This window comes from Cucurbita pepo, chromosome 6, assembly GCF_057944985.1.
Source record: "Cucurbita pepo subsp. pepo isolate OVF chromosome 6, ASM5794498v1, whole genome shotgun sequence".
In the NCBI taxonomy this organism is placed as follows: domain Eukaryota; kingdom Viridiplantae; phylum Streptophyta; class Magnoliopsida; order Cucurbitales; family Cucurbitaceae; genus Cucurbita; species Cucurbita pepo.
Genome location: NC_141803.1, coordinates 5605229 through 5626476, shown reverse-complemented (window position 1 = coordinate 5626476; position 21248 = coordinate 5605229). Strand labels below are relative to the sequence as shown.

The 21248-nt window shown below is 36.7% G+C and overlaps 2 protein-coding genes and 2 pseudogenes across 2 annotated transcripts; all 4 read left to right on the top strand.

Moving 5' to 3' along the window:
- LOC111797424 (cysteine proteinase inhibitor A pseudogene) lies at positions 1-474 on the top strand (annotated as a pseudogene).
- Positions 475-6627: 6153 nt separating this feature from the next.
- LOC147792196 (cysteine proteinase inhibitor 1 pseudogene) lies at positions 6628-7168 on the top strand (annotated as a pseudogene).
- A 1674-nt stretch (positions 7169-8842) lies between these two features.
- On the top strand, positions 8843-9190 carry LOC111797418 (cysteine proteinase inhibitor 8). The gene has a single exon (XM_023680405.2). The coding sequence runs from the start codon at positions 8843-8845 to the stop codon at positions 9188-9190; it is 348 nt and encodes a 115-aa protein (XP_023536173.2).
- Positions 9191-16055: 6865 nt separating this feature from the next.
- LOC111797092 (apyrase 2-like) lies at positions 16056-21029 on the top strand. Its single transcript, XM_087124546.1, has 9 exons — positions 16056-16407; positions 16481-16609; positions 16704-16760; positions 16835-16927; positions 17834-18039; positions 18671-18762; positions 19194-19408; positions 19478-19667; positions 20774-21029. Exons 1-9 carry the CDS (start codon positions 16123-16125, stop codon positions 20905-20907), a joined length of 1401 nt encoding a protein of 466 aa, XP_086980672.1. The 5' UTR covers positions 16056-16122; the 3' UTR covers positions 20908-21029.
- Positions 21030-21248: the final 219 nt, after the last annotated feature.

Sequence of the window (21248 nt, the reverse complement as noted above, 5' to 3'; positions counted from 1 at the left end):
ACTCGACTGAGAGCAACGAGTATTACGAAATCTTTTACGAGTATCAATCTAACGTGACGATGAGTTCATACGTGGAGGCTGCTCCGGGACAAAATGAAGCTGTGTTCCAAGACCAAAAGGGTGTTGAATGTGGCCAATGGGAACCGATTGTGAATATCATGGACCCATACGTGCAAGAGTTGGGAAGGTTTGCTGTGATGGAGAACAATAAGAACACAATGGGACATCTTAAGTTCATTTGTGTGATAAAGGGGTGGACTCAAGTTGTAGCTGGAAAAAATTATCGGCTTATTATTGAAGCATGTAATGGACTTGGTTTCCCTGGGACTTATGAGGCTATTGTATATGTTAAGCCATGGGAGAAGACATGGGAGCTCATAGAGTTTATACCTTTACTCAGGGACTGACCCACTAATTGCTTCTATGAACGATGCAATATCAATAAAATAAAGGCTATCTATGCCTAATATTTGAGTTGTGTTTCCTTTCTTTATTTCCTCTTGATTGAAGGTAAACCCTAATTCACCCAAATTTGATTGACTTAAGAGATAGAATTATATACCGAGGGTTGATCGAAGGTAAACACTTAATAGCCCTGACATTCCACTGCATTTTCTGCAATATGATCACGTTACTTCTTACTTTTGAGCGGGAAGATTTTCCCCCACATATTAGAATAGCTCATTTTTTAATGTTTTGTCTTCATTCACATGCATTCTAGAAAAAATTTGTAGGAGGTCACGTTTAAGGACCCAATTTTTGAGGTTTCAAAACCTAGATCGAGACTAAAAAGGTTAAATAAAATAAAAGATGAAAGTTTGATAAAATTTAAATAGAAACAAAGGCAACAACCCCAAAATCAAATACATAATAAAATTCAATTGTAAGACGATACTATTCAAATTTATTACAAACGAAAAAATGGGTTTGGGATACAATTACAAAAAAATGTACAAAAGACTCAAATACAAAGACGGACTGACGCTACATAACGACCCCTTTATGACCACATAGCTCTCAAACGCTCTTCTACCTTGACCAACAACCTACAAACACCTAAAAAAGAAAGGAAAAAGGGGATGAGTTTATAAATATACCTAGTTGTATTTTCAGGCTCTCATCACATCCAGACCTAGCTGGTGACCACAAACTTATTCGAGGGTCTAGGTGTACTGGTCTTGTTGTGCACAATCTTGAGTAGCTAGCTTAGCCTATACAGTGATAGTAGGTGTCCGAAGTTGAGGTGTGCTACCTTAAAGAAGTATGTATTTAGTGGGAACAACATGGTGAGTGCTAGCTTGCTCGTCATCCATGAGAGTTTAACGGGCGAACTCATCCCACAAGCCATGTAGTTGTCCAAGATTGGGGACCAACTCCTCAATAGGTTCCAACTCCACTGGCTACCCACATGATCATCACCCACCCACAGAATGGATCATCTGTGCTAAGTAACCACATACTACTGCATAATCAACGTCCAACTACAAGATGAATCCACCAAATAGGATAATCTAACAAACCATCGAGTCACATGTCTCTAACCAACCTCACGCCTAACTCAACAATATCGTACCATAGTGGAAAAGGAAGTGGAAACTCTTCAGACATTGTACTAGTTGCTATCAGCCTAGAATGCTACCTTTGTCTTTCTAGGGTTATTGTGATGGTTTTCTAGGTCTCTAGAGGGACTTAGCAGTCTTGACATGGATTCACGTCTCTAGGTTTCTCAATTCTAACTCCTCAAGTCTAGATCAATCCAGAGCACTAGAGTCACTCCATCGAAACAGCCCAAGTCCACCGCTAGCATATCTTGTCCTTTTTGAGTTTTTCCTTTCGAATTTCCCCTCAAAATTTTTAAAATGCATCTGCTAAGGGAGGTTTTTACACTCTTATAAAGAATGTTTTGTTCTCTTCCTTAACCGATGTGAAATCTCTTAGTGTTTGTTTTCATATAAGTTTTAATCATAAGATATAAAGGAATATTGGTCCCCAACTTATTGAATTAGATTCATAGCTATCCTATCTACTAGCCATGAAATATTATTGCTCTTGTTCATTAAGGAGGTCTACAAGAGATTCTATTAAGATTCATTGTTGATATCAAAGAATTAGATTCGAAGCTATCAGTATTATCCACAAGAGATTCTATGAATTAGATTCGAAGCTATCAGTATTGTCTTAGTTCATATCACAAGTATAAATTTCGAGCTCCAACATGATCGAGAGCATACGACGATTAGAAATCTTTTCAAAACCATCTATCAAAAGTTACGATGAGTTCTGTAGCAGCTAAGTCCAAAAACGATGCCCTCGTCGCAAACCGAGAAAATATAATATGTGGTGGGTGGAGTCACATTAAGGATATCAATGACCCACAAGTGCAAGAGAGGGGAAGGTTTGCAGTGATGGAGCACAACAACCAAAGTGGGGAACACTTGATTTTCTCACATGTTGATGATGGTTGGACTCAAGTTGTGTCTGGAGTTAACTACCGCCTTGTGCTAAGGGCAACAAAAGAGGGCGATAATGGGCTTTATTTCTACGAGGCTATCGTGTGGGATGTTCCATGGGAGCAATCATGGACCCTCACATCCTTTAAGCCTCTCCTTAAACACTAATTAGGGATGATTACTTCTTAATTATGTATTAAACAATGATATGTATGGTGCTTTATTATCTTTCCCTATTATCGATAATGGCACTATTAAATAAGTGTATCTACCTTCTTAGTGGCTCAATCATAGAAACTTTATGGTTAAATATGTTTTATTTGGAGCAATTTTATGCTGGGTGACCTTCTAGAAATTTTGCTCGATGCATGTGACTGAGGACAAAATATGCTGAAAGAACTTTTGTTTGCATGTGACTGAGGACGATAAGATATGGTTTGAGGACTAACCAAGACAAGACATGGGGTGTGTTACAAATGGTATTAAGGTCAAAGCAGCACCTCTCCTAGTATACAAATGGTATTAAGGTCAAAGGAGCACCTTTCCTAGTACGATATGGTTTGAGGACTAACCAAAACAAGACATGGGGTGTTACAAATGGTATCAAGGCCAAAGCAACACCTCTCCTAGTAAGATATAGTTTGAGGACTAACCAAGACAAGATATGGGGTGTTACAAATAGTATCACGATCAAAGAATTTCCCTTATATGTATGTGCAAAGTTAGCTTCAAAAAGGAAATGTATTAAATGTACTTTAATTTGCATTTAATGAACTCAGTTGAATTTATGGAATTAGTACACAGAGAGTTAAAACTGATCAAGTAGCTAGATGTCTTTCATATGCAAAGCTAATTACCAGGTTTACGAAGTAGTTTTAAAGGACTTTTGTCGAGTCCCCTTCCATAGAGGTCAATGGTGGGAAGTTTTAGCAAGGTTTAGAAGGTGTAGCTTCGAGAACAAAGTAACACATAAGATTGATTAAATCATTAATCTAGTTAAATGAAGAAAACAATTCATTTGGAAGGGAGTAGAAAAGTTTTTATTAACATTAAATTAAGTATTTGCAATTTTTTTCAACACAAGATGTTGAAGAACAGGAGTCATTAACTCACTTTTAGTTCTTAAGATATGGATAGAATGATTTAGTAGAGCTAAGATAGACCACGCCACGAACATGTGAGTTGCTAAGATAGGACCTCACACGTCCTAGCAGTAGCAATAGTGAATAAGCAACAAAGTGTAGTAAATTTTGCTACAGGAGAAAATGTCTCTTTGTAATCAATACCTTCAACCTGAGTGTATCCATTTGGTAATAGCCGAGCTTTATAATGTTCAATAGAATTATCAGAGTTGTATTTAATCTTGTATACCCAACGACAACCAATTTTTTATGGCTATGTGGTAGAGGAATGAGAGACCAAGTATGATTTCGTTCAAAAGATGTAATTTGAGCATTTATAGCCTACTAACATAATGGGTTACTAACTGTCTCATCATAGGTTTTCGGTTCTGTCTGGATTGTAATAAGAGCTAGAAAAGCACATTGAGTGGAAGAAAAACCGAGAGAATGAATGGGATACCTGGTGTTAGTGCTAGGACTTGAGCTAGAGGTTAAATGAATGGCTGAAGAACATCTCATATGTCAAGCTAGAGATTGTTTGGTACGAATAGAACATTGGAGTAGAACTGATGTATCAGGTGGGATAGGATTAGAACTAGTGGGTGAACCTGGAGAAGGAACCGAAGGTGAAGGAGATGATGAAATAAGAGGAAAATGGATCTTTGAATCATGGAATGGTAAAATGGGAGTTGAAGGAGCTAATGTCAAAGTTTGTGAAGCTAATGAAAAAGAAAAAAATAATCTTCACAAAATTTAGCATCAGTTGTATGTACTATAGTTACCCAAGATTCAAATTTTTGTTTAGGATGTACTATAGTTACATAACATTTACAACAAAAAAAAAATTTAAGATTTGAAATGCAAGTGGTTGTTTGTAAAGGTGCTTCCAAGGGTGATTGTTAGATAACAATGGTGACGGTGTTCTATTTATAAGATAAACAACAGTTAAAATGCACTCTTCCCGAAAATTAAGTAGAATATGTGATTGAAAGAGAAGAGACCTAGCTACATTTAAGATATGTCGATGCTCACGTTCAACGACTATTTTGCTGTAGGGTACAGACACACGTACTCTGAAATTCAAGAACATAAAAAGTAAAAAATAGTTGCAAAGATAGGAACTCAGTTCCATTGTCTAAGAGTAGTATCGTGAAATTGGGTTTGAATGAAATTAATAAAGTTTATTAACAAATGATGTACTTCTGATTTATACTGCATAAGAAAAACTCAAGTACAACGAGTAAAATCATCAACAACGGTGAGAAAAAAAAAACGCAAATCAAAATGGGTAGAAATTTTATGAGGTCCCCCAAATATCACAATCATATCAAAGACATAATGTGTTGTTATTGAGCTTTTTGAAAAAGACAACCTATTTTGTTTTGCTTTATTGAGAAAGAGTAGCATTAGTAAGATGCAACTGATCGGCTAGAAATTTAAAACGAGAACAACATCTTCGAACGATGGGCTTGGGCCGTTACAAATGATATCAGAGCTAGACACCGAGTGATGTGCCAGCGAGGAGGCTTAGCCCAGAAGGGGGGTGGGCATGAAGCTGTGTGCAAGCAAGGACACTGGGCCCCGAAGGGGGTGAATTGGGGGGTTCCCACATCGATTGGAGAAGGGGACGAGTGCCAGCGAGGATACTGGGCCTTGAAGGGGGTGGATTGTGAGATAGGCCAGTTGGGGGAGAACAAATCATTCTTTATAAGGGTGTGGAAACCTCTCTCTAACATATGTGTTTTAAAACTTTGAGGGAAAACCCGAAAGGGAAAGTCCAAAGAGAACAATATCTGCTAATAGTGGGCTTGAGCCGTTACACCTCGAAAATGAGGTAATATCACATTCACGCCTCTACCACATACGTAAAGAGTATTTCCATACATGTATATGATTCATAATATAATTCTTTAAAAACTCATTCCAAAGGAATGAAAAATAAATTATTATAAAATTCAACCTTGAAAGTACAAGATTCAAATATTTAACTTTTTAGTCGGAAAAAAAATATTGTTACTAATTTGGTAAGGTTTGAAGATATAAGTAACGGGGGACAAAAAAAAAAAAAAAAACGTGTCACCTTTACAACAGCGATGTGATATTATATTCAAAGAGGATTCTTTTTATTGTATATTAGACAACAAAGAAAGTCGATCAGATTCTTTTGATTTATAACAACTTTCTCTAATTGGAATATACGAGAATGAGAGGTACACTTATTGTATGAATCTATCTTTGATGTAGGATCTCAATATCTACCTTTTCGAGGGTTAGCATTCCCCCTAGTCCATTACCTGGTGTTTGACCCTAATATCATTTGTAAGAGGCCAAGGCCAAGTTTACTGTTAGCAAATATTGTTCACTTTAACCCGTTACGTATTGTCGTGAGCCACACAGCTTTGATATCGTTTGGAACAGCCCAAGCCCACTATTGATTGATATTGTCCGCTTTGAGCCACTAGTTAGTAGATATTGTCCACTATAGGCCATTACGTATTGTTGTCAGTCTCACGACTCTGTTATCCTTTGTAACAGTACAATCTCGCCAATGACAGATATTGTCCGTTTTGGCTCGTTACGTATTGTCGTCAGTCTCACAGTTTTAAAATGTGTTCACACTTTTATAAATAATGTTTCGTTTCCGTCTCCAATTGATATGGGATCTCACAATTCTTATCTTAACAATTTTAAAGCCAAAGTTATAAGCTTTTTTTTATACTACTCGAAACTCCTTACTTTCTTGTTCCTCTCCGTAATGAGATTTCTCTCTTCTATTAGTTTGTCTAAAAAATCAACACAATAATTCACGAAAACATAATTGGTGTAACTTGTAAGGACGAAGACAATGCAAAAGCAATGGTCCAAAATAATTGAATCAAATTTGAGGCTATCTATTCAACCAAGGAAATTATACTTTTTCTATATTCAGATATCTATCAGATATTCTACGATATCAAATTCTATAAATTATAAAGTATACGAATTAGATTCCATGATATCAACTTTTAGGCAGAACTGAGGCTATAAATACTGAATTCTTACTCAATCGAGAGCAAACCATCATTACAAAGTCTTTTAAAACTATCAATCAAATCGTTACGATGAGTTCATACGTCGAAGCTGCTCCTGGGCAAAATGAAGCCCTGATTCAAGATCCGAAAAATCTCGAATATGGTCGATGGGAACCGATTGAGAAAATCACCCCATATGTGGAAGAGATAGGAAGGTTTGCAGTAATGGAGCACAATAAGCAAAGTGGGGAACATTTGAAATTCATTTGTGTGCTAAGGGGATGGAGCCAAATTGTAGCTGGAACGAATTATCGACTTATTATTGAAGCGAGAAACGACGTTGGTATGGCTTGGAATTATGAAGCTATGGTATATGATAAGCCATGGGAGAAGACATGGAAGCTCATAGAGTTTGTACCTTTACTCAAGAACTGATCCACTAATTGCTTCTATGAATCACATCTATGAACAAATGGGGCACTAAAATAAAGGCTATCTATGCCTAATATTTGGGTTATGTTTCCTTTTATGATCTATGAATGAGATAATAAAATGAAAGTGGTATCTATGTATACTATTGTTTCTAGATTTGGTGTGCTTTTCTCTTTCCTTTCACTTTGACTTATGATTCACCCAATTTTGATTTACTCAAATATAAGGATTCAAGGAAGGAAATGATAAATTAGCCATAATTTTGAGTAATATAGGGACTATTTTATGTGAGATTAAGGGTGTGGAAATCTCTCCCTAACAAAAGCGTTTTAAAACTTTGAGGGGGAAACTCGGAAAGAAAAGCCAAAAAAAGTACAATATATACTCGTAGTGGGTTTGGGCTATTACAAAAGACACTGGGTGATTTGCTAACGAGAATGCTGAGTTCCAAAGGGGTGGATTGGGGGGTTCCACAATGATTGGAGAAGGGAATGAGTGCCAGCGAGGACGGTGGGACTCGAAGGGGGTGGATTGTGAGATCCCACATTAGTTGGGGAGGATATCGAAACATTTCATATAAGGGTGTGGAAAACTCTCCTTTATGGCTGGTGACGATACATAACGAACCAAAACAAACAATATCTGCTAGTGGTGAGCTTGGGGGATTGTGAGATCCCACATCAGTTGGGGAGGATAACGAAATATTCCTTATAAGGGTATGGAAATCTCTCCTTCATGGTTGATGGCGATACGTAACGAACCAAAAGAAATAATATCTGCTAGCGGTGGCCTTGGGTATAATGTTCTTATCTAGGTGTGCAGTGATCACAATCGTTGTGAGTATTAGTTGAACACGACTCTCCACAATGGTAAGAGATATGATATTGTCCACTTTGAGTATAAGCTCTCATGGCTTTGCTTTGAGCTTTTCCAAAAAACCTCGTACCAATGGAGATAGTATTTCTTGATTATAAACTCATGATCATTCTGACTTTCTTTGGACACCTCCCTTCGAACAAAGTTCCTTTTTTTTTTTCTTTTGGAGTCTTCGAACAAAGTATACTTTAGTCACTTTTTGACTATGCCTTTGAGGTTCAACTTTGTTCGACATTTGAGGATTCTATTGGCATGGCTAAGTTTAGGGCATGGCTCTAATACCATATTAGTTGAACACGACTCTCCACAATGATACAATATTGTCCTCTTTGAGCATAAGCTCTCATGGCTTCCCTCTGGACTTCCCTAAAAGACCTCATACCAATGAAGATAGTATTCCTTGATTATAAACCCATGATCATTCCCTAAATTAGCCGATGTAGGACTTTCATCCAACAGTGAGATCCCACATCAGTTGGGTAGGAGAATGAAGCATTCTTTATAAGAGTGTGGAAACCTCTCTCGTGAAAATGCGTTCTAAAAACCTTAAGGGAAAGACCAAAATAAAAGGCTAACAAACAACAATATTCGTTAGCAGTGTACTTGAGCTCTTCGTGTCATAGTAGGGTGTATGTATGCCTTTTACATCAAAAACAAAAAACTAGAATCTCAAATCGACCTTATCAACAAACGTTTGCACGCACTGATTCGAAAAAATATTTGTTTCCATCACAAAGGGAATATGTTAATAGATTACAACAAATATAAAGAGATATTTGGTCCCTATTAATTGAACTCCATTCATAGCTAGTAGAATTAATTCTCTTTATGAATGAGGTCCACAAGAGATTCGATGATATCAAGATTCAAAGCTATCAACACTTATCTTGGTTCAAATCACAAGTATAAATATTGAGCTCCTACATGATCCAAATCATTTTAAGTTGATACAATGAGTTCTATAGAAGCAGCTTCCATACAAAACAATGCGAGGCTCCAAGACTCGGATGATATCCATTATGGTGGTTGGGTGGCGATTATGGATATCAATGACCCATACGTGCAAGAGCTTGGAAGGTTTGCGGTGATGGAGCATGCCATGCAAAGCAAGGAAGATGTGACTTTCACGAAGGTGGTAAGCGGGGCGACTCAAGTTGTGGCTGGAAAAGCTTATCGGCTGGTGATAAAGGGAGTAAGTAATGGCCAGAAAATGTTTTCGTATTACGAGGCTGTGGTGTTGGATATACCATGGGAGCACTCATGGAAACTCCTGTCTTTTAAGCCTCACCCTATGGTTTAATGAGGGAAGATGTGATCTATTTTACTATGATATGATATGTATGGTGCTTTACTATCTCTACTTATATGAATAAAGCTTACCTATGGGTATATGTTTAAATGACGCGTTTTAAAAACCTTGAGGGAAAATTTAGAAGGGAAAGTTAAAAGAAAACAATATCTGTTAGCGGTGGGCTTAAGCTGTAACAAATGATATCAGAGCGAGACACCAAGCAATATGCTAGCGAGGACGCTGGACCTTGAAGGAGGGTGGATTGTGAGATCTTGCATTGGTTGGGAAGGAGAACTAGACTTTTCTTAAGTTTTACTTGTAGAAATCCGTTGAAAGTCTATATGAGCCCTAAGTTAAGTAAGATTTAATGAATTATGGGAGAATTATGTCGAGAACCAAAAGTTAAGTATCTAAATGAGATAATTTCCTTCAGAATTAAGGGACTTTAAAATAACCCACTAAATGGGTTCGGTTGCTCATGAAATTTTAATATAAAGTTTAATATTACCCGATAAAATTATGCATAAAATATTGTGGTTATTGGATTATGTTAAGGGGGCTAAACGAAGAATAAGTGTAAAATGACCAAAATGCCCCTATAATTATGCATTATTGGTTTGTAACTCAAGTGACTTCTAAACGACATGAAATTTTATAAGGAGTCTCATTTCATGGTTTAAAGGAATTATTTGAAGTTACAAAGCCATTGGAATAAGTTAAGGACTTAAACGAAGATTTTGAGTGGTAAATGACTAAAATACCCTTATAAGAATTTTGCAATGTATGAAGATTCGAAAGGACTCCAAGTGATAAGAAACTTTATATAAGACTCATTTATGACCTTAAGGGTAATTTTGTTAGATCCCATTAACGGATCATAACATGTTTGAGATATCAACTTAGAGGAAAAGGACGAAACTACCCCTAAAGATCCTTTATAAGAAATCAAGGTTTATTATGAATATCAAGTGAGAAGACAAGTATTATCTTAAGTTTTACTACATGTAAGTATGCATATGCAATATCACTCCTAAAGGAGAGTTTTGTATAGTTATAGGGCATACCCATAGGAGGGAAAATGGTCAATGGTTGAACATTTGAGCAAGGTGTGGAGCATGTGTCTTCAAGGACAAAGTAGGACAAGCTATAGACACGTAAACACATGAGCGACCGAGCAAGGACTTCACATGCCTCAGCATTTTTCAAAGAGAGAATTAGCTCTGATTGTTAAGAGGAAAAAGTTGGCGCACACGGCGATATTTTGAACATGAGGAACTGAGCAAGATAGTAATGAAAAAACATGAATTCTTGTAGAAACAAAGGTTCCCTCGAATATATGAACCAAGAGCGGTAAGGATTAAAGGTTTTCTCCGAGTTTGACAAGGATGTGTGAATTAGAGCGATGTCGTGGACTCAGTAATACCTTAAAGTTTATGTAATTGTCATGAATCGAATATTCAAAGAGAGTTCTAGACGTGTTTGATGGTCGTGCACCTTATGAGTTAAGTCTTGGTTAGACAAAGCTATTTTCTTAAGCAGCAAATATTAAAGAAGATGGTACAGTAGACCAATTTAAAGGAGGAATGGTCTGTAGTTGGTCTAGACTTGTTCAGAGACATACAGATGTAAGCTCTCTTACTTGGATGATGTATAAGGTTTTATTCGAATATTTTGAGTTTTACTCAGTCAATTTACACGAACACAACTCGGACTTACAACGAGAATGTGCAAAAACTTTCGAGAGTTAAGAATTGATTGGCCTTAGCCTTAGTATAAGGATGTACTCGATGATATATAAAGGTTAGTAACGTCTAATGATGTATTGGAGAGATTGACTAGCGGGAGTACTAAGGTAATATCAAAGAGTTAGCGTCCTACCTCATATTTACTAAACAAATGTAACGACCCTAAATTTCCTTATTTAACCTAAAGTCACTGCTACACATTTAACTTGACATTTAATGTGGAATTACTTTAATAAACTCTTATCATAAATGCAACATTAATTCATACCTTATTTATTACCTTTAAATAAACAAATACAAAAATAACGAAAGAAAAATATTCCTGAATTAAATGCTTTATATTAATCTATGACTTATTAAATATAAATACGACTCAACTTATATTAACTTCTACTATTAAATTTAAAATGTAAACCTATTATAAGCATGTATCATGTGATGCCTCCATCAGCCTTATAAGTACGCCTTGCCTTTATTTTAAAAATATTTAAGCTTCATGATTTAAAATAAACTAATTAATAATAATTAATTAGGTATGGGAGGAATAGACTTTGATAATCTCACCTCTTGTTTGACACAAGGTGAAACTCGAGGGTCAAGGCCCACCACTTCATTTCCTTCTTCTAATGTGGGCCCCACCTTATCTCATCTCTTCTCTCTCATTTATCTCCATTTTATTTTGCATTTTTTTTTAATTTTTTAATTTAAAAACTTTTCTTTATTTATTTTTAAAAAAATTGTATTTTTCGTCTATTAAGGTGCATTGTAACCGGTTGATTCTCTGTGTTCATGAAAAACGTTGGCACAACGAGCTTGGCATCCTAAAGTGTGATATCCTACATTGGTTGGGGAGGAAAACAAAAACATCTTTTACAAGGGTGTGGAAACCTTCCACTAGCAGACGCGTTTTAAAGCCGGAAGGGAAAGCCCGAAAGGGAAAAGAAAGTCCAAAAAGAACAATATCTACTAACGGTGGATCTGGGTCGTTTCATTTAGATTGATTCAACACTTACGAGTATTCATTCTATATATTATTGGCATCTAAGAGCTTTAATTTGAGGTGTTCTTAATTAAAACACAGTGTTTTTAGGTAGAACTCTTATCACTTTCAAACATAGCCCATCTTCCAAAGCAAGCAAAGAAAAGTTATAGGAAAATAAATGGCCAAGATCCCTTCAAATGTCTCCACAAAGCCAAATTAGAGTCTTTTTTGCTTACTTTAATTACCATTCTTTTATCGAAAAAAACACCACGTACAAAGTGACCAAGCACGATACAAAGCGTTTTTATGACAGTGAAAGCAAGATTCAAAAAGTATAATTAGGCTAGCACTAATGGACTTTAGTAACGTCGGTTTAGGCTAGTTAAGTAAATGGCTCTACTATTAGCTTGGTTGGATGAATTGTATTAGGTATAATGATACGTACTATGTGGATCCAGCACATGTCATATGTCTGAATGATATGTTATGTTATGCCATGATATGTTATATCATGATGTGCTGTATAACATCGGTTTAGGCTAGTCAAGTAAATGGCTCTATTATTGGCTTGGTTGGATGAATTGTATTAGGTATGATGATATGTACTACGTGGATCCAGCACATGTCATATGTCTGAATGATATGTTATGTTATGCCATGATATGTTATATCATGATATGCTGTGTAATGTCATGATATGCTATAATGCATAAACATTTATAGACCATGTCAGGAAAGCTATGCTATGTATAAAAAAGTGTACTGAAATTATGTATGCAGAATTCATAAACTTGTTATGTTATGAGGGGAGATTTGTCTTGCATCATAAATTATGTCATGATCATAAGCTACGAGGACCTCATGCATAATTGTGAGTCATGTGCATCGAGATACTTTCTCATTATGATGAATATGAACGCGTATATTACGACTTACGATTTACGACATTTATGTTTGTCATGATATTATGCGGGCTCTTTTCCTCTCTGGTGTTTAGTACAACTCATCGACGAGCCAAGTCCAAGGGGTGTGCAAGCTCACCTAGAGGGCTCATGCTCACATGTGGGCCATGTATAGAGTCATGCTACACATCTAACCTTGTCTGGAGTGGAAAGCTGCTTAAAGTCATGCTACAATGTTTTAAAAGAATAGGTATCACTATGTTGCATGTGTTTGCATTTTAAAACTTTAATAGTGGGGTTACTTACTAAGTATTTCTTAAAATACTTAAGCCGTGTACTACCCATGTACATTTGGGTACATCTTCCATTCAGGTGGCTCAATCATAAGAACTTCAAAATTAAGCATGCTTTAAGTAAAGCAACTTTATACTGAGTGATCTCCTATAAATTTTCATAGAATGCATGTGAGTGAAGACAAAGTATACTGAAATGATTTGTGTTCGTTTTCTAGAAATAACTTTTACTTTTAGAAATAAAGAGTAAATAATGTGACCATGTCGTGAGAGAATGTCGAGATTATCAAATATCAAATTCATATTTCGAATCATAATCCGAATAAATTAGTATTAAAAAGTTAGCCTAAAAGACTGATTTTAAAATTAATCATATCCAAAAGCACAAAAATTAAATGTTACATTCTGATATGGAAAGGAATCAACTACAAGGGGAATAAGATTCGGATTACCTTGTTGATCGAATATCTCAAGGCAAGAACACTTGATTGAGATTCGAATCACTCCACAAGCAAGATCGATCATGTCTAGCTTGAATGACTCTGGTTGATCAAATACCTCAAACACTTATTTGAGATTCGAATCACTCCACAAGCAAGATTGATCATGTCGAGCTTGAATGATTCTACATGCAATCTAAACTACATAGAATTGCAAAGAAACTTAGCCATTGGCTAAAGAAAAGCACAAATGCTTCTTTTACTATATTTTCCAAGTCTACCTTACAAATACAACATACATGACTTTATATAGCCTCAAAATGAAACTATTAAAGGGATTCTAAAAGTTGTAACATTCATACTTAATGGCTAATGAGCCATTATGTAAATGTAACCTAAAAATACAATAACTCTAAATTACTCTAAATTGTAACCCACCCAAAATTTACAACAATCAAACTTCATTCTTCTTCAATGTAGCATGAGTTGAAACATCTTTTGATAATTTTGACAACTTTTTCTTCACATCTTCATTGAAGTATATTGTATGATTGATGTCTCTTGGTTCATATCATTCTCCACTTCTTCAAGAGGATTCGTCCTCGAATCTATTTGTGTAACTTTGCTGCAAAAAATAAGTTATGGAAATACGAAGGACCTCACAACACTCTCTCACGAGTATACGCTCAAGGAATTTTAGGCCACTCTTTTTACACTCGTTTACACAAATGAAGCTCTCATTCTCACCTATCAAAATTTTAAATAGAGCAAAGATTGAATTTTGAACTTTGGGTCGATTAAAAATTAAAAAGATAAAAATAAATAAAAATCAAATTGAGAAGAAATGCAAAGGAAACATATATCCGATCTTGAGCCTGAAGCTCTGATACCAAATGATAAGATAAGGAATCAATTACAAGGAGAGTAAGATTCAGATTACCTTGTTGATCGAATATCTCAAGGCAAGAACACTTGATTGAGATTCGAATCACTCCACAAGCAAGATCGATCATGTCTAGCTTGAATGACTCTTGTTGATCAAATATCTCAAACACTTGTTTGAGATTCGAATCACTCCACAAGCAAGATTGATCATGTCGAGCTTGAATGATTCTACATGCAATCTAAACTACATAGAATTGAAAAGAAACTTAGCCATTGGCTAAAGAAAAGCACAAATACTTCTTTTAATATATTTTCCAAGTCTTCTTACAAATACAACATACATAGCTTTATATAGCCTCAAAATGAAACTACTAAAGGCATTCCAAGAATTGTAACATTCATACTTTAATGGCCATAATTAACCATTATGTAATTGTAACCTAAAGTAAATTAAAAGTCTTAAACTACATTAATGAAATACAATAACTCTAAATTGTAATCCCCCAAAATTTAAAACATGAAACTTCATTCTTCTTCCATGTGGCATGAATTGAAATATCTTCAGATAATTTCAACAACATTTTCTTCACATCTTCATTGAAGCATATTGTATGATTGATATCTCTTGGTTCATATCACATTCTTTCCAAACATAATAAAACAAAATTATTACAATAAATAGTAAATATGATATTAAATTAAACAACTTGGCACTCAAAAGAGAATTAATAATGACCCTAAATAGCTACTAGTGGGTGAATTCTCCAAGAAATAAAATATTGTATTTAATTAAATATCCCTTTTTATTAATTTATTTACAGTGGATCATGAAAATCTAACGTAGACTAATTTATGGAATGATCATAGATTTATAATCAAAGAATACTCTCTCCATTGGTGTGAATGTAACTTTGAGTGTAAGCAAAACCACGAGAGCTTACACTCAAAGCGAACAATATCATACCATTATGGAAAGTCGTGTTCATCTAACATGGTATTAGATCATGCCCTAAACTTAGTCGTGCCAATAGATTGATAAATCATCCTCAAATGTCGAACAAATGACTCCAAAAGAAAAAGAAGTCGAGCCTCAATTAAGGGGAGAAGGTGTGGTGTGAGGCTTTTTGGGGATTATAATCAAATAATACTCTCTCTGTTGGTGTGAGTGCAGCTTTGAGTGTAAGCAAAGTCATGAGAGCTTACACTCAAAGCGGACAATATCATACCATTATAGAGAGTCGTGTTCATCTAACATGGTATTAGATCATGCCCTAAACTTAGTCGTGTCAATAGATTGATAAATCATCCTCTAATGTCGAACAAAGAACTCCAAAAGAAAGAAGAGTCGAGCCTCAATTAAGGGGAGAAGGTGTGGTGTGAGGTATTTTGGAGACTATAATCAAAGAATACTCTCTCCATTGGTGTGAGTGCAACTTTGAGGGTAAGTAATGCGATAAGGGCTTATACTCAAAGTGGACAATATCATACCATTGTGGAGAGTATGTTTATATTATATTTTACAAGAAGATATTTTAAATTATTTATCCCGTAAATGATTTGTGGCACGTGTTTTTTATTTCTTAAATATAATAATGTAATTGAATTCAGCTGTAAATTTATATATAGACGAGAAATACTAACAATCTCGCAGCCTTATCTTCTTCTCCGGCGACTGAGCTCGAACAACGACGAACATGGCCTCCACCGGAGACGCACGGCGGAATGAGTTCTCCATCTCCACGCTGCTGCTTCTCTCACTCTCCATCGTCGTCGTCGTCTTCCTCCTCCCTGTTTCCTCCGCCGGCGAAACCTCCTCCTTCTTTAACCACCGCAAGATGTCCGCCGTTGGAACTTCTTCCAACTCTACCTACGCCGTCATCTTCGACGCCGGAAGCTCCGGCAGCCGCGTCCATGTCTTCCACTTCGACCGGAACCTGGATCTCCTCTTCATCGGTTCAGACATTGAGGTTTTCTCACAGGTACTTGAACTTCAGAGCTCTCTCAAATCTAATCCATAACTACTTAGTTTAATCGATTTCCATTTCTCTTCAGATAAAGCCAGGGCTGAGTTCGTACGCTGATGATCCTCAGAAAGCCGCGGATTCTCTAATTCCTTTACTGGAGAAAGCAGAAATCGCAGTTCCTGAGAAACTTCAATCCGTGACGCCGATTCGCCTCGGAGTTCGTAAATCATCTGTTCTTCAGTTCCTCTCCTAAAAAATTCTCGAAAATGTTCCGCTAATAGCTGTTCTGGATTTTCGATCTTTGATTTTAGGCGACGGCAGGGCTTCGGTTCTTGGAAGGCGACAGATCTGAGAGCATTTTGGAAGCGGTAATCGATGATTTGATTGCTAATGAAAAACGATCCGAGATAATTTCTGTGAGTTGATCTTGATGTTGCTACAGGTCAGGAATCTTCTGAAAACGAAGAGCGGATTCATGTACGAAACGGATTCGGTTTCGATTTTGGACGGAAATCAAGAAGGTTCTTATCAATGGGTATGTGTTCGTCCTTGTTTTGCAGTCATTATCAATTGATTTTGTTGTGCACTGCTGCTTAATTAATGGCCTTCTGTTGACGCCTCACGCTTTTTTCATCTAGAAGAAAATTTAAAAAGCATGAAAACTTTAAATTTTTGTAATATTATTTTAAATTGGTAACAAATTAGTCCATCCAAAAATATATTATTCAAAATAAATAAAATTTATAAATACAAAATTATACGTTCTTTTTTCGGGATCTCACAATTCGGGATCCAGTGTAATGTTTCGTTCTCCTCTTCAACCGAGGTAGGATCTCACAATCCACCCCTCTAGAGGCTTAGTGTTCTCGCTGCCATACCGCTCAGTGTCTGACTCTGATACCACTTGTAACCGTCTAAGCTCACAGCTAACAAATATTGTCTGTTTTGACCAATTATATATAGCTGTCAGCCTCACAATTTTGAAAGTTGTGAGAGAGGTTTCCACACCCCTACATTACTCTACAAATAATATTAATAATAACTCAAGCTCATTGCTAGCTGATATTGCTCGCTTTAATCCGTTACGTATAGTAGTCAGTCTCACGATTTTAAAATGCATTTACTAAGGAGAGGTTTTGCTTTGTTTCCCTCTCCAACCAATTTGGGATCTCACCATCCACCTCCTTTAGGAGGTCCAGCGTCATCGCTGGCACACTGTCAGTTGCGTGGCTCTGATACCATTTGTAAGAGCTCAAACCTACCATTAGCGCCGTTTTGGCCCGTTATGTACTCTAATACCATTTCTAACAGCTCAAACCGCTTCATGGTTTTGAAACGGGTCTACTAGAGAGAGGTTTTCATACCCTTATCACGAATGTTTAGCTTTTTCTCTTCAACCGAGAAGGCTTACTTTTTTTTTTTTTTTTTTTTTTTAATGCAGTTGACAATAAACTATTTGCTGGAGAAATTGGGGAAGAGATACTCTAATACAGTGGGAGTAATTGACCTTGGAGGTGGCTCTGTTCAAATGGCATATGCAATCTCTGATGAAGATGCAGCCAAGGCGCCCATTTCTTCTGATGGCTACTCCAAATTTGTTCAGAAATTTTACCTCAAGGGTGCCAATTATAACCTCTACGTTCACAGGTTCGTGATCTCTTTGGCTCGGTTTAAAAAATTGGTTGGATTTCGATATGAGCTAATTAAGGGGAATATCGTGGGTATATAAGTACGAGATACTATCCCTTTAAACTCATGCTGAAATGGACAATATTATTGTAACAACCTAAGTCCACCCGCTTTAGCTCGTTATGTATAGTCGTCAGCCTCACGGTTTTAAAACGCGTCTATTAGGAAGAGATTTGCACACCCTTAGGCTTCGTTTCCCTCTCCAACCAATGTGGGATCTCAGAATTTACTACCCTTTGGGGACCCAACGTCCTCACTGGCACAACTCCCGGTGCCCGGCTCTAACACCATTTGTCACAAACCAAGTACACCACTAGCACATATTGTTTGTTTTGGTCCTATCGTCGTCAGCTTCATAGTTTTAAAATGCGTCTGTTAGGGATAGGGTTCTACCCCTTACGCTTTCTTTCCCTCTCCAACTAACGTGGAATCTTACAATTATATGGATGGAGAGTCGAATATATACAACAAAATTAAAAAAAATTTAAGAATTTATTAGAAATCTTTTAATTTTAAATAATTTACGATAAGTAGTAAATTAGTTTTATTAAAATTTGAGTGAAATTTGTGTTTTTGCGTTGTGAACCAGTTATTTGCGTTACGGTTTACAAGCTGCCCGAGTCGAGATCTTGAAGGTGACCGAAGAGCTTGGCAACCCCTGCATTTTAGCTGGCTATCAAGGTATTCATAAACTTTTATATATATATATATATATATATATATAATTGTTGGCAAGTCATTAACAATAAATCTAAGCCCGTTTATTTCAACCTAATCTAGTTTTAGGAACGGTTAGGTTACGTAATCTCAGAATTTATAGCTTAGTCAATTGTTATATATAGTAAACCTATATATAAATGACAGTAAATTGTAGTAAATAATTATGATAGTAAAAAACTATATCACATAGTAAATCTTTGTGTTCTTTCTGTTCATCTATATCAGTGCATGCATTGTTATGCGATCCTAACCCGAATTTATTTTAACGTCCTTCCTTATAACATTATTGTTGTGTGTTGAGTACTAAATTAAAAGTTAAATTCAAATTTCAACGATTAAAAAATAAATTTTGAGAATTTAGAGACCGAGTAAAAACTAAATTCAAATTTCAGGTACATACGCATACGGTGGAAAGGAGTACAAAGCATCGTCACCTCGATCGGGGTCGAGCTTTGCCCGTTGCCGGAGTGTAATCCTGGAGGCATTGAATATCAACAAATCATGTGGGTATAACGATTGCAGTTTTGATGGTATATGGAGTGGCGGCGGAGGAGCCGGCGTGAAGAACCTTTATGTTGCTTCCTTTTTCTTTGACAAGGCAGCTCAGGTAATAGCAATGAACAAAAATGTGACTAAATTATGAGACTTTAAATAATGATATATCCTATTTGGACAGGCGGGTTTCATAGATTCAGACAAGCCAGCTGCCATTGTGAAGCCCATTGATTTCAAGAGAGCTGCGAGGATTGCTTGTCAAACCAAGTTTGTTGATGCAAAGGCCAAATACCCTAATGTTTACTCGAGTGACTTGCAATTTGTGTGCATGGATCTCGTGTACGAGTACACGCTTCTTGTTGATGGATTCGGTACGTTCCTTCTCAAATATATCTTTAACTTAGGTTTCGAGTGATAACAATGCATCAACATTGAACTTGAAACTTTAAACTGGAATTTTTTGGTTCAAGCTGTGATTCATCTGGTATCATAATAAAACGTTATGGTCCTATCTAGGGTTTCCCTTTCGAGTGGTTTTTAAAACGTGTCTGTTAGGGAGAGGTTTCTACACCTTTATAAAGAATATTTCGTTCTACTCTTCAACTAATGTCGGATCTCACAATCCACCTCCCTTCGGGGCCCAGTGTCCAAGTGAAGTTTCCACACCCTTGTAAAGAATATTTTGTTATACTCTCCAATGGGATCTCACAATCCACCTCCCTTCGGGGCCCAATGTCCTCACTTGCACTCGTTCCCTTCTCCAATCGATATGGGACCCCTCAATCCACCCCCTTCGGAGCCCCAGTGTTCTTGCTGGCACACCACCTCGTGTCCATCCCCCTTCAGGGCTCGATGCTGGCACTTGTTCCCTTCTCCTATCAATATGGGACACTCCCCCTCCCCCCATCCATCCACCTTTGAAGCCCAGTGTTTTTGTTGGCACACCACCTCATATCCACCCCTCTTCAGGGCTCAGTTTCTTCACTGACACATCGCCTTGTGTCTGGCTTTGATACCATTTATAACAGCACAAGCTCATCTCTAGCAGATATTATCCTTTTTGCGCTTTCCATTATGGGGTTTCCCTAAAAGTTTTTAAAACGTGTATATTAGGGAGAGGTTTCCACATCTTTATAAGGAATGTTTTGCTCTCCTCCCAATCGATATGTGATCTCACTCTTATTGAGAAGTCTCACATCGATTGGAGAAGAGAACGCTGGACCCCGAAAGGGGTGGATTGTGAGATCTCATATCTTTTGGGAAGGAGAACAAAAAATTCTTTATTACGATATGAAAATCTCTCCCTAGTAGAAGCATTATAAAAACCTTGAGGAAAAGTCTATAAGGGAAAACCCAAAGAAAGACAATATCTATTAGCGATGGACTCGAGCTGTTAGATTGCGTTCGATTAAGCTTAATTTACCATAAGCTCATAAGTACGAAAATAATAATAATTTGGGTGACATCTTTGTGATAGGCATTGATTCTCGGAAGAGTATCACATTGGTGAAGCAGGTAGCATATCATGGTTCTCTTGCAGAGGCGGCATGGCCATTGGGCAATGCTGTAGCCATCGCCTCATCCCCAAAGTACTCAACTGCAACTTATTGATCAAGCTAAATGGCAACTTTGTGTTCTATTATGTTTCCTAAAAGTGGTCATTGTAGGGTTGAGTTCGAATAAAGTTACGACTTATTTGAGAATGGTTCAAATCGTTAGTACTTTTTTTAACATTACAAGAAATTACCCTCACACGAAGACAAAATTTAAACCCGGGATTTCAAGGTTATGAGCCTTGTGAGCTATCAAGCTACTCTCGCAAACACCAAAAAATGTTGCTAAAAATTATGATGATGCAAAAATTTGTCGCTCAAAATGTCACAGGTCACTGAAACTCTACATGCAAAAACGAGAGTGCAAATCGATTCGACACCTATGTGCCTCGACATTTT

What these genes read in the sequence shown, in the direction of transcription:
- LOC111797418 (XM_023680405.2), top strand. Translation starts at nt 8,843, where the DNA reads ATGAGTTCTATAGAAGCAGCTTCCATACAAAACAATGCGAGGCTCCAA.
- LOC111797092 (XM_087124546.1), top strand. Translation starts at nt 16,123, where the DNA reads ATGGCCTCCACCGGAGACGCACGGCGGAATGAGTTCTCCATCTCCACG. An exon ending in TATAACCTCTACGTTCACAG is followed by an intron (nt 18,040 to 18,670) that starts GTTCGTGATCTC and finishes GTTGTGAACCAG; the next exon opens with TTATTTGCGTTACGGTTTAC. An exon ending in TCTTTGACAAGGCAGCTCAG is followed by an intron (nt 19,409 to 19,477) that starts GTAATAGCAATG and finishes CTATTTGGACAG; the next exon opens with GCGGGTTTCATAGATTCAGA.